Source organism: Anneissia japonica, unplaced genomic scaffold (assembly GCF_011630105.1).
Source record: "Anneissia japonica isolate Jap-2015-1 unplaced genomic scaffold, ASM1163010v1 scaffold1306_len716249_cov185, whole genome shotgun sequence".
NCBI classification, from domain to species: Eukaryota; Metazoa; Echinodermata; class Crinoidea; order Comatulida; family Comatulidae; genus Anneissia; species Anneissia japonica.
This window is the reverse complement of record NW_022708971.1, coordinates 661,254-673,978: the sequence shown is the minus strand read 5'-3', so window position 1 is coordinate 673,978 and position 12,725 is coordinate 661,254. Positions and strand designations below refer to the sequence as shown.

At 31.1% G+C, this 12,725-nt stretch overlaps 1 protein-coding gene across 1 annotated transcript in view; it reads right to left on the bottom strand.

Moving 5' to 3' along the window:
• Positions 1 to 2,191: 2,191 nt before the first annotated feature.
• Positions 2,192 to 12,725, bottom strand: part of LOC117106599 (multiple epidermal growth factor-like domains protein 6) — a 37,346-nt gene continuing 26,812 nt past the window's right edge. Inside the window, exons 16-27 of the mRNA XM_033247980.1 lie at positions 12,331 to 12,459; positions 11,153 to 11,281; positions 10,453 to 10,581; positions 9,867 to 9,995; positions 9,594 to 9,722; positions 9,364 to 9,492; positions 8,411 to 8,539; positions 7,920 to 8,048; positions 6,940 to 7,068; positions 6,396 to 6,524; positions 5,486 to 5,551; positions 2,192 to 4,480 (exon numbers count right to left, since the gene is read on the bottom strand). Of these exons, the coding sequence (XP_033103871.1) occupies positions 4,347 to 4,480; positions 5,486 to 5,551; positions 6,396 to 6,524; positions 6,940 to 7,068; positions 7,920 to 8,048; positions 8,411 to 8,539; positions 9,364 to 9,492; positions 9,594 to 9,722; positions 9,867 to 9,995; positions 10,453 to 10,581; positions 11,153 to 11,281; positions 12,331 to 12,459 (1,490 nt within the window). The 3' untranslated portion in view covers positions 2,192 to 4,346. The remainder of the gene's footprint in view (positions 4,481 to 5,485; positions 5,552 to 6,395; positions 6,525 to 6,939; positions 7,069 to 7,919; positions 8,049 to 8,410; positions 8,540 to 9,363; positions 9,493 to 9,593; positions 9,723 to 9,866; positions 9,996 to 10,452; positions 10,582 to 11,152; positions 11,282 to 12,330; positions 12,460 to 12,725) is intronic.

Below are 12,725 nucleotides of genomic sequence, written 5' to 3'. Positions count from 1 at the left end.
TATATATATATATATATATATATATATATATATATATATATATATATATACACACATTTATAATAGAAATATTCAAACATGATTATGAATCTTAAAAATCCAAATAGATGTCCAAAGTAATGTTACCATAACTATGAATAGTTATGTCCAGACCATGGCGAATATCAGCAACTTCACTGCTAAAGAAATTAGCAAATCTCTATATATAATATGTGTGTGCATGTGTGTGTGGCAGTATCTAATTTGGGTTCACAACTAATACGTAACCTACCTCTCTTTTACTAAAGCTTGCTAATACACACAATACAAGAAAGTATAATACATACACCAAGTATTGAAATACACGCCATCGTGTTGGGATTCAATATTTCGACATTAATTATGTCATCATCAGGAATGAAAAATTATCCATAATAGCAAGCTTATATGCACTAGTACCAAAAGTGTTTAGCCAATCAAAACATTACCTCTAGTAGGTGACATAGCAGTGATTTAAACAAAAGATCAAAGCATTCTTACTCTAATGATCAAAGATACCTACAAAAACAAAGAAAGCTCTTTTGAAGCTCTGAGCCCACTGTTAAGCAAAGGGTGTAGTCTACATTTCCTATAAAATCGTTTCTCTTGTCGTTTAGAACAGTCTACATTGCTCAACAAACTTATTTGATCTAATTAAAAAAATTGAACGACAGAATGACAAATTAAGAAAAGTTAGAAAAATAAGAACCATTCCCTCGTGTATTTGAAATTGAACGTCAGCAGTACTTTTAAATTTAGAAACTTTGAAAAACATTCTTTTCTAGGTCAAAGTGCTATTTTCAAGTTGAGCACCAACCGTGGTGCAGGACTGAGGTGGGCGTGGCCCTTCTGGCACTTGGTCCTCATAGCAATTTTTGTGCCCCCTCCTCCCGATCAACAAAGATGGGTCAGAGGTCAGTAAGGGAATTTCTCTTTATTTTGGACAAAATCAGATTAGGAGTGCAGGGCGCTTATTCATGCGATTACTGTATACAAAATTCTAAAGTTCAACACCAAAATCAACTCTATGACTCGCAGTTAAAAAGATCTTAAATATTTATTCTGAGCGGGCACCATTTTGTATTATGCAAATTAGGTGATTTTATGTAATCACCTGTGTCGTTGTCAGGCAGAAATCAAAATAGTATGGTATGTGCAACTTATGGACCAAATTTAGCGCCTACATCCAAATATTCTATTTTAGACATTATATTCGTTACCAATATGTTGATAATTGTGAAATACAGTAAAACATTCCTATATGGACCTTTATTGTGAAATATATTTTAAACGGTGTAAAACTGTTCGGCCTGAGAAGACCTTTCCAACGATAACTTTTTGATTTTTGTGTTTTGACCTTTGACCATCTGCAAATACAGTAGAACCCCTTTTTTGGGACACCCTTATTCAGAAGACACCCTATTTAAGGGGAAACTTTTCTGTGAAACGAGGGGAATATATATTATAACATATCTTTTCAACTTCAATTTTTTATGATAAAAATTGCAATAAAGTATCTCGTATTAACACTACAGTATGCTGGTGGAATGGCTGATATGGTGCTTTTTTAAACCCTTTTTTCAATATTGAAGTATATTACAACGTCAAGTTGAAACTAAGAGACATGGAATGTCATTTGTTCCTACAGCAATTAGATTTTATGATGTTTTAGTGAAATATATTTTTTTTTAACTTACAATTCTAAACCGTTTTTTAACTGAGGAATTCTGCATATTTATTTGTATAGTTTTGTTGTTTGCATGTTTTACTTTAGAGGCCAAAGGTTTCCCCATTGTGGGATAATAAAGTTTTAAAGTCTGTTTGGTTGATCCTTTTCAAAAAAACTATTTACAATTTTGCTTGAATTTTAGAGGTACTGTATTTTGCAATTTTTTGGAAGTATGATCTTTATTAACAAAATGACAATAACACAAATAATAATTAGCATAATATGAGAAGTATATAAAAGAGTAAATGCCAACCAAGGCAGTGTCGTAAAACACAGCCCAACATGATTTATCATCAGGTACAGTCTTTAGGTCGCCTTGAGAATATTAAACGTCGCAACTGTTTCTGACGCAGATCTATGGCTTCAGCATTTGACTCAGACCAAACGAGACAACATATAATGATAGTAACCGTAGAAGAACTATAAACAAGACACAAAATGCACTTTGTTGGTATTTTAAAAACTTTATTATTCTGGTACTAATTTTGAGAAGTTGCAAAAAACAAAGTGATATGAGGTGATGTTTATCTACTTGAGCATTATTTTTTGCTTCAAACATTTTCGATGGGAGGGGAGAGCGAGTTCTGTTATGGGGTGCACACCCCACTCCCTCCCCTTGATACGCCACTGTACAAATAGTATATGCATTAAACCTTTGTGAATCCCTGTGGATCCGCAAATGGAATTAAGAGCAGGTACAAAATGTTTCTGCTTCAAAAAGAATTTGAAATTATGCAACTGTACTACACCAATACAGAACATTTAAAAAATTAGAAATTCAAAGCCATGGGCAAGACTTCATCGGCATTGTCTTCAGGTTTCCTCTGTCTGTACTATAGGCATATTACTTATGCATCCCTGCACAATATTTACACAAGAAACATTGGATGATATACAAAGTATACAAAAAGCGCAAATAAATAAAAATGTATTTTAGATATATCAAGTCTGTTTTCTTGGAAGCATAAAATATTAAATATGAAATCTTGGAGTAAAGAAGTAAAAAAGTATGAGTTATCTAATTAAGAACAATTAAAACATAAAAAGGGTAAAAATCGAAACAATTTGTAAGAAAAAATATAATTTTTATCTTGATTTTCTACATATTTATGAACGCTATGTGTCGGCATACAAATTTATTATAAATATAATAAAATCCAATTATGAAACTGTTGATATAATAGCAATATAACAAATGATTTTAATTAATTATTTCATAAGATATGTATTTTATAAAGTTTATTAAGGTTTGATACAAATTTATATATTCAGAATAACCCTTATCGACCAAGGATACCTTACATCAGAGGTAGACAAGTTCAATTTGTTGCATTAAATGACATTTAAACATATTTAAATAATCATAATTGATAAAAAAAAAATATCCTGTACTATGAATACAGTATTGCTATAGATGAATTTGTAGTTACGTCATTGTGTCTAATGAAATTATGAGTAGAGACGAATTCTACAAACATACTTTTTATGTTGAAGATAAACAGGATAAAGAAACAAAAAAAATATCCTTTTAAAAGGTTCCCTGCTTCTTATACCTGAAATTTATAGCAAAGTCAAAACCTTTATACACATCAGAGCATAAATAATGTAAATTAGATACAAAATAACAATGCCAATACAGACTACAGTATTGACAATGAATTTCCTTTTAGGTTATATTTTGAAAATGGCTGAATGGAAAACGGAGGAATATTTACCCCTATCTAGACATCAATAAATTTCAATATACAAAAAGCTACAAAAAGCAAAAAATATTCATGCGAAAATAAAATCGTCTCATAGAACATTTAGATACATAAAAAGCAATTTGAAAAGGTGAGGCAGAATATAAATACAAGAAAATAAGTAAGAAGTTGAAACTATAATATACATTTTCTGATCACATGACATGCATGTTCATCCGACGTCACATATTACTTACAAAACTTCAGCTGGAACGGCGTCCGAAGTTCCACAACCACACTGGCCTAAAAATCCCCGCTTTAAATCACACTAATTCGTCAACAGTTGATAGCAATAAATACATTTATATTAAAAATATTGTAAACCCTATGCAAAAACCATTAAACATCGACACTTCATTTTCGAAAAAAATGGGCGAGAAAAACATTGCAAAGTATCCAAATTGCTATTGCTTTTTAACTTGATTGGTGTTGAATTTAACCTCATATTACAAACAATACTGTATTTATTGGCAGTACCACAAATATTAACTTTATTATTTATTACATCATGAACAGCATTAACAGTATCATGAATATTAATGATATAATATTGACATCATGAATATTAATGATAGTATTTTAAATATATAAAACAATATCATGAAAATGATTGCTAGTATCATGAATATAAAACAATTTTGAAAACTGTTTCCAAAGTTGCACATTTGCTTGAATATATTGCAAGATGGGGGTCAGATGTCACTTGGATTGCATAGAAGATAGAAAAAAAAATCTGCCAACACAAGCGGGTTCAAACATGTTGAATTTGGCATCATGCCAAACACAGATTATTTAGCCATTAGTTTTATAAAAAATGTTTAAGTAAAACTTATCTAAAAAAAAAATACAAAGGTACATTATTGTCGTAAAGCTGCACGGTAGTTATCAGTGTTGGTTGCATCTGTACTTGTTCGTGCATCCCCCCTATTCGAATGTGTCTCATGGTTACTTCCACGGTTGTGTTTTTTCTTGTTAAAATGAGGTGGTCCATCTGCAATAAAAAAAAAAATTACATAATATATTTCAAGAATATAAATGATTTAATATTATTATTTATTACTTTAATATTATAAATATTTTAATGGTTTCATTGCAATAAATCATAAATAAGTATCTTATAACATTCCAAGTTACCATATATATTGAATTAATATCCTGTCCTCAAATAACATGCTTATTTAAACTAAAAATCTTTAATTTCAAAACACATGCTTAATGATAGAAATAAAATCAAATTAAAAACAAAAAAAGTTTGTCATTTGTGTGGATTCATATTTTTATAATTATGATGGTGATGTGATTGTATAGGTGATGACACTGATGATAACGATGATGATAATGACAAGATGATGATGAATTTTATAACAATAGATATTCCATTCACATTTTCTATACAGATACTTGTTATGATCAAAATAATAATAAACTTAGTAGTTACAATATTAATGGTAATTTTTACAATAACAAAATTGAATGAAGTATCAAAATGCACATACAAACAGAAAAATAATAATACAACTTTAATGAAATCAAAGTACTGTAAATACAACAAAGTTAAAGAAAATTTTTTGTTTGTGTGAATTAAATCTAATAATGATGATGAGGATGTGATTGTATAGGTGATTATGACGATGATTATGATGATAATGAATAATACAGATTCACTTTTACATTTTTTTTTATACTGATAGTTTTTTCTAATGATCAAAATAATAATATTAATAATAACTAATAATAATTATTAATGATAATATTTTTTACAATATAAGTATCAAAATGCACATAGAAAGAGAGGACACAACAGAATAAATTACATTAATCAAAATAATAGTTTCAATGATTTTTATAAAATAAAAATAAATAAGTATAAACTCAAAAGAACAAAATACCTATTCATAGGTTTATTGTAAGTAATAATATGTTAAAATATTCAAATATATTTATATTTAAAGTTCAAGGTTCATTCTCTGTGTGCATCCATGCATGTGATTTCTACCTGCTACATGTTTGATTGCCAACTTTTCTTTCGTTCGAACAATTTGAATGAATGTTGTAAACAACGCTGTGTGCAAAGATAGACAGTTCAATTATTATTTTGAAGAATAAAATCTGAAGGTAAGATCATAAATATGACCTTTTTGAAGACATATTCACTAATAAACTTGATTTGAACTCGTCACTAAGGACGAGTTAGGTGATCCACCTGTCCGGCAAAAGAAAGCAAAACAGAAAAAAAAAATGTAGCCCACCCAGTTTCGAACTTCATGGTCACCACAGGCATGTTAGACAAATATTTTACCACTAGACTAAAGGGTCATTCCATGCCAACTCAACAAATGGGATGGCTGGGTACTGTCTCAGATTTTCTCGAAACTCGGATATAATGTGCACCAACATGTCTGATGAACAAACCCAAAATTTGACTTGCCAATTCCAAGTCGTTTAGAAGTTACAGCCATTTGAAATTTTAGGGTCATGCCCCTTTCTAGCTCTCAATTATGACATTTTTGTAAAGTTGCATTTTAAATTAGCCATATCTTAGTATATTTGATTTAATATCCAGAATAGATTACTGAACTTACAATGTATGTTTTTTTCTGGGGGGTTTGGGGGTCATTGGGAACTTAGTGGAGTAATGTCCCTACCCCAGGATGCATAGTTCGTTTATGGTTGAGGTAGGTGGGTCATTAGGACCTTAGTTAAGTAACGCCCCTTACCCCACAATGTATAGCTCGTTTAGGGTAAGTTATGCGGTTCATTGAACATTTGTGGAGTGATATCCCTACCCAATGATGCACAGGTACCATTGGGTAGTATTTTCGGTGTTTTGTTTTTGTGTGGATATTGGCCCAAGATAGCATATGCAGCAACAAAAAAATGAATTTAATTTTATATACAGTACGTACCTTTTTCACAGGTTGGTCCAATCCATTGATTGACACATGTACAAGACCCGTTGACTGGGTTACAAACAGACGAGTGCGCACAGTCGCAACTAAACCCACAATTTGGCCCATAACGTCCTTGAGGGCATTCTAAAAAAATTATTAAGTTCAAATAACATTATAATTTTTATGGTATATTCTATAAATAAATGGAAAATAAATAAATTTTTCTGCCATATTGAGACCACTTTGAGACCTCAAAATTTAGGGTGGTCTTGGCGCTGGGTTTCCACTTCAAGGAATTAATTGCATTAAAAGATTGACCATAGTTATTTGGTGCTTTGAGGAGGGGTCTCAGCATTACATAGGTCTTGAATTGGAGGGTGCACAGTGACATCAACAGAACCAACAACAGCAATAACAATAATAATTCAATTACTAACAATGCCATTCCAAAAATACTTGCAACTAACAATTTTAGAAAAGGACAAATATATTTAGAATTTTAAAACTAAAAGCTTGCAGTCTTAATTCTTTGAACAGGCCTATCAACTATTTCTTTTACCTGTTAGGCAGCCTTGGCCAGTTCGTCCTGATGCACAATCACATAGACCAGTCTCTGGATGACACTGTGTCCCATTGCCACAATCACAGAAGAACTCACAATGGGGTCCATAGAAGTTAGGTGTACAAGCTGTAAGCAGAAAAAAACATCAACCTTAAACAGTGTTCACTTAGGTGGGTGAAAATATACAAAAATGTTGTTATTTTAATTGGATTTACCAAGGAACAATAACAAGATTTGATTTGATATACGACATAACACATTCACATAGAATCATCTGCGCATTTGAACATTTTCTTCTCATCTTACAAACTAGGATTTGTTTTTGGTTGAATCTAAGTTTTACAGAAAAAGCAGGCCAGTCAGAAATAAATGCACCTGTCCTAGTGTCACCATGTCACACAACCGAAAGCTGCCTATTATCTTATGTCTCATCTCATAATATAATATATTCAACAATACAGTTTTTTTGTATCAAACATGCAGTTTACAATTTTTTACCTTTGTTTCAAAAATAGAAATAATTTGTACTGTCTACATTTGTTGATAAAATTCTACATTAATATTACTCCAAGATTTAGTTATAAATATTTAGTACAATAAAACTGTCTTCACTAGAATCATAGAACCTGTCCAGACTGTCAAATTTTATATGACAAAATCATGCCTAACTATGGCCATGATGTCACCACATCATGACCATATATAGGCATGGCATGACTTTCTAGATATGGACGTAAACAGTTTTTTATCTCAAAGAAAATTTGATAGCTGTGTAAACAGAGCTTAAATATATTTCTTCCCATAATTTTAACTTTTAATTTTAATTTTTTTAAATTGTTTTCTTTTTTATTCTTGTTTATTTTATTTCATTTTATTTTATTTCATTTTTACATTTGAACATAATTCTAATGGAATTTGCACAATATAAATGAATAATTTATTAGTATTATTATTATTTAAAAAATTAATATACTGACTTTGTTCACAGTTTGGTCCTTGACGTCCGGGTGGGCATCGGCATTGGCCAGTAACAGGATCACAAGCAGCGCCATCATAACATTCACATTGCTTGCTACAATAGAAACCATAGAAACCCTCAGGGCATTCTACATTATAGGAAAAAAATATAAATTAATATATAATTTAGCTTTCAAAGACATATTTTCTAAACATTACCTTTTCAATTGATGTTCTTGCATCAAACAAATACAGTATTACTTTATTTGTTGTATTAATATCATTAAGTATTTTTTAAAAATACAGTAGAACCCAAGGGGACACCTTTGCGACCAAAAAGTGTACCCTAATAGGGATTTATCCTTAATTGGGGTGTCCAGGGTTTAGCCGTAGTGTTAAGATATACTTTCCCTTATTTTGTGGCCGAAAAAGTGCCCCCTATAGGGGTGTCCCAAAGGAGGGGTAGTACTGTATACAATAGTAATTTTGTATAAATTCTGTCGTTGCTTACCATATTGACATAAGTTACCATAGTAACCATCAGCACACATGCAACAACCTGTCATTCGGTCACATGATGCACTGTTTTGGCAAGGGCACTCCAGTTCACAGTTGAAGCCGTAAGTACCAGGTTGGCATTCTGTATATCAATCAACATTTAGTACATCAATTTATCTCAAATTCTTATTTTTAAAACAAAAAACAGTAAATAAAAAAAATATATAATTTGTTTTAAACAATATATTTATGATGGGTGACACTTCCAGCTTAACTGATATGCAGGGGCTCTTTTAAAATAAACAAAATCGAAATAACAATAAGATGCTTCAGGAGTCTCGTTATATGAGGCTTCAGTAGGGTTTAATTTTACATAATCAATTTTGCTGATTCATGTTCTTTTTTAAAATGTGATCACCGGCCATTCAGTTATTGTGTATTCATTAGGGAGGTTTCGCACGCGAACGCGTACGGTTAGTGTGACAGATATGTCATCATTTCGACGCCATGCGCCGGCTGCTATTCACTAAACTAGTGGACGACACGCATATCTTGCTCACTACACGTAGCTAAACGTATGCTTACACATATTTGTTCGCGTGCGAAACCTCTCGTATTATATGAATTATCTTTATTGATTTCCACAATTTCCTCAAAAGAGTCAGGGCACATAGAACACGCTTTCAATAGGGCAGTTGATTATTTTAAATCTTGACTTTGCTCTCTCATATTCTATACTGTTTAGCACGGGAGAGAAGCGTAAAGCGCCAGAACTTAATAGATAATTTTTTGTAATTCAATTAGATGTCTAATAACCAATAATACCACTAACTTTTATTGACATCATCATAACAATCATACAGTCAAACACAAAAAAATAAAAATGTGTGATATAGGTTATTCATATATGTAATATAAAAAATACAAGCAAATAATTTGAAAAAGACAGGTCTAATAATATATTACCTTGCTCACAAGTAACGCCAGTGAATCCCAAACCACAAGAACAGACGCCAGTCAAAGGATCCAGACGCCCTCCGTTGTTACATTCTCTAGACATCTCACAATTCATACCAAAATATCCTGGAGGACACTCTAATTATTTAAATAAAATTCAGAAATGTTTATTCAACCATTGACTTAATTGGATAAAAAAGAAAAAATTCCATATAAAGCAAGTAAAATGATCTACGAACCTGTTTGGCAAAATTCTCCAAAGAAACCGCTCTTGCAGGAACAGTGTCCAGTCATTGGGTCACAAGTTCCATCATTCTGGCAGAAGCATTTCTCAAGACAATCGATCCCAAAGGAACCCGCGGGACAGACTAGAATTAAAATAGCAATTGGACTAATTATTAAATACTGTAACAGTGTTTTTGCATGTTAAATATTGTGTCTATTTGGCAAATTAATTTCATGGAAATTTGCTACTGAAATCTGAAAAAATAAGCTTCTTTATGATTACTTACGTTTGCTACACTTTGCTCCAATGTATCCGGCTGGACAGTCACAAGATCCGTCATTAGGGTTACACTGTCCATTGTTTTGACACTCACACCTCTGGTGACAGTTTGGTCCGTAGCGTCCTGGTGAGCAGACTGTTGACAATAAAATGGGATAATTATGCAAATTAAGGTGTTTATATGAACTGTATGTAACAAACTCTCACTATAGAGTGCGGCATTAACTGAAAATAATGTTTAGTGAATTTTCAGCACTCTCAAATAGGAGCTGGGTTCTGCAAAGATGAGCAATCAACATCAAATAATGTAATTGATTGACTAGTTATTTCCACTACAAGTGTCAATAATTCATGGTGGCAATTTCTGTCAGTAGAACCTCTATATGGTGAGACATCTAATGGATGTCACTATTTACATTTTATGTTTAATTACTGCAATTTCATATCAAAAATAATAATAGGACCTTTCCTTTGGGTCACTTATATGAAGGGGACACCCTTCTTCAGGAGACATAGTTTTGGTCATGAATTGAGGAGAAAACATGTCATTTAATACTATGTCCAACACTTTTTTGGTCCTGAAGGCATCTTACATTTTTCACATTTCTTTCCTCGATAACCTGGTTTACATTTGCACTCTCCATCCACTGGATCACAGTTTGTGTTAGCTCCACAAAGGCACAACTCTTCGCAGTCTTGTCCAAATCGTCCAGCTGGGCAAGCTGAAAGAAGAATTAATAATAATACTCTTTAAAATATAATTATAGATGTAATCAAATTATATATTAAAACAATATCTAATTAATGAATGTAATACAATGCTGTTAAATAAAATATGGTAAATGCAAACAAAATTTTAATGTAAAATATATAATCAGTTTGTGATTTTTTAATATTAAAACAAACATTTTAAGAATTATAATTGGCATATACCACATTAAATGACAGTTATTACCAAATATTGCACCTTCAACATTATTCTATTTTCTTTACGAAAAAAAATGAGGCTTGCCATTCTAAAACTGGTGTACTGTCGCTGATGGTTAAACTGAGTAATTATCATATAAATGTGGCAGAATTGTATCCTTGTACAGACAAGCCATAATACTTCTACTCATAACTTTGGTAATAGGAAGGCGATTACAGTAAATGACTTATCATTTTAAAGGTTATAGAGCTTTGCATGACACGCCCCATTTGGTCAATAATCACTCAAATTTCCGTCCTTGAAAGAGGTGAATTAATATTCAATTTAACAATTTAATGAATAACAAATTGTAATATATCTTTTACCGTCGCTACACTGGGGTCCTGTAAATCCCGGGGGACAGATACACTCGCCGGTCACATGGTTGCACGGGGTATTTAGACCACATCCACAATAATTCTCACATGATTCACCGTAATAACCTTCTACACAAGCTATAGCAGGAAAAAAATATTATAAATTATTAATTCCTTGATATAATCATATATGCAGTTATGCATAATCTTTTTCACTTATATATTATTCATTCAGTTATATATTCATACATTAATTAAGCAAGTTATTTATTTATATACTTATTCATTAATTCAACCAAGTATGTATTAATCCATTTACTAATAAATTTTAATCAAATATATTTAATAAAATATTCATCGATTCATATTTTTATTAATTTAATTTTGTATAATAAATAAACGGGATTTTCAGGGACATGTTGATTAACATGAGTTATATTTTTAAAAAATCATATACCTCTTCAGTGTCATATAACTCAGTTTATATAAAAGATATAAGGAATTTTCAGGGACATGTTGCTAATAACATGAGTTATATTTTAAAAAAAATTATATACCTCTTCAGTGTCATATAACTCAGTTTATATAAAAGATATAAGGACTTGTCATTTAGCTCAATTTATTTATAAGAAATAAAGACTTGTTTTACTTTAAAAGACATGTATACATAAGAACGCAAGTTATAAATTAAAAAAAAATTGGGTTAATTGAAGAGATAGATAGATAAACGGTTTATACAATAAATTTACATAAAAAATACATCATTGCAGCAGAGCTAGATTGCAATGTTATTTACAAAAATATGTATATAAAAAGAACTAAAATAAGCAAGCAGAATATCACAATAAAAGACAAAATATCTAAATTACATTATACATTCAATTAAAAAAATATCAATATATAATTACATTAAAATGATTTCATCAATATTATTTACAGAATATCAAAATTACATTAAACATTCAATAAAAAAACATCAAATTATTATAATTATAAAATAATTTCATTATTATTATTAACACGGGATAAATTTAGATTAAGAAAATTCATTATTTACTTCAAAAAAAAAATTCCAATTCACAAAAATTCCTATTCATAAAGATCAATAATCATAAGTGATGTATCTAGCAGGGTACAAGGGGACAGCGGAGGGGGTGGGGAGAGATGGGGTAAAAGTGCCTATGTACCTTTGTCACAGGTGAAACCTCTCCAGCCAGGAGCACAATCACACGCCCCAGTTTGGTGGTCACACGTTGCTCCATTCTGACAGAGACATTTCTGTTCACAATTCTCTCCAAAGTAACCCTTCTGACAGGCTAAAATATTCATAAAATTAATATTATTATCAATAACATATGTAAATTAGAGAAAATAATACATGTACAGCAATCTGCAACAGACAAAAAACAATTAATGTGAGTTATCTGATTTAGAGGACAGAATAAGAACAATAATTCCGAATTAGTGAACTTTGGGTGGGCTTCTTATGGAGATGGGCTTTTTTTCAAGGCTACTTTTGCAAAGTTAAGAGGGGGGGGGGCTTCATTTCAAAATAAATTTTGGGAATTTGTACTATGAAACA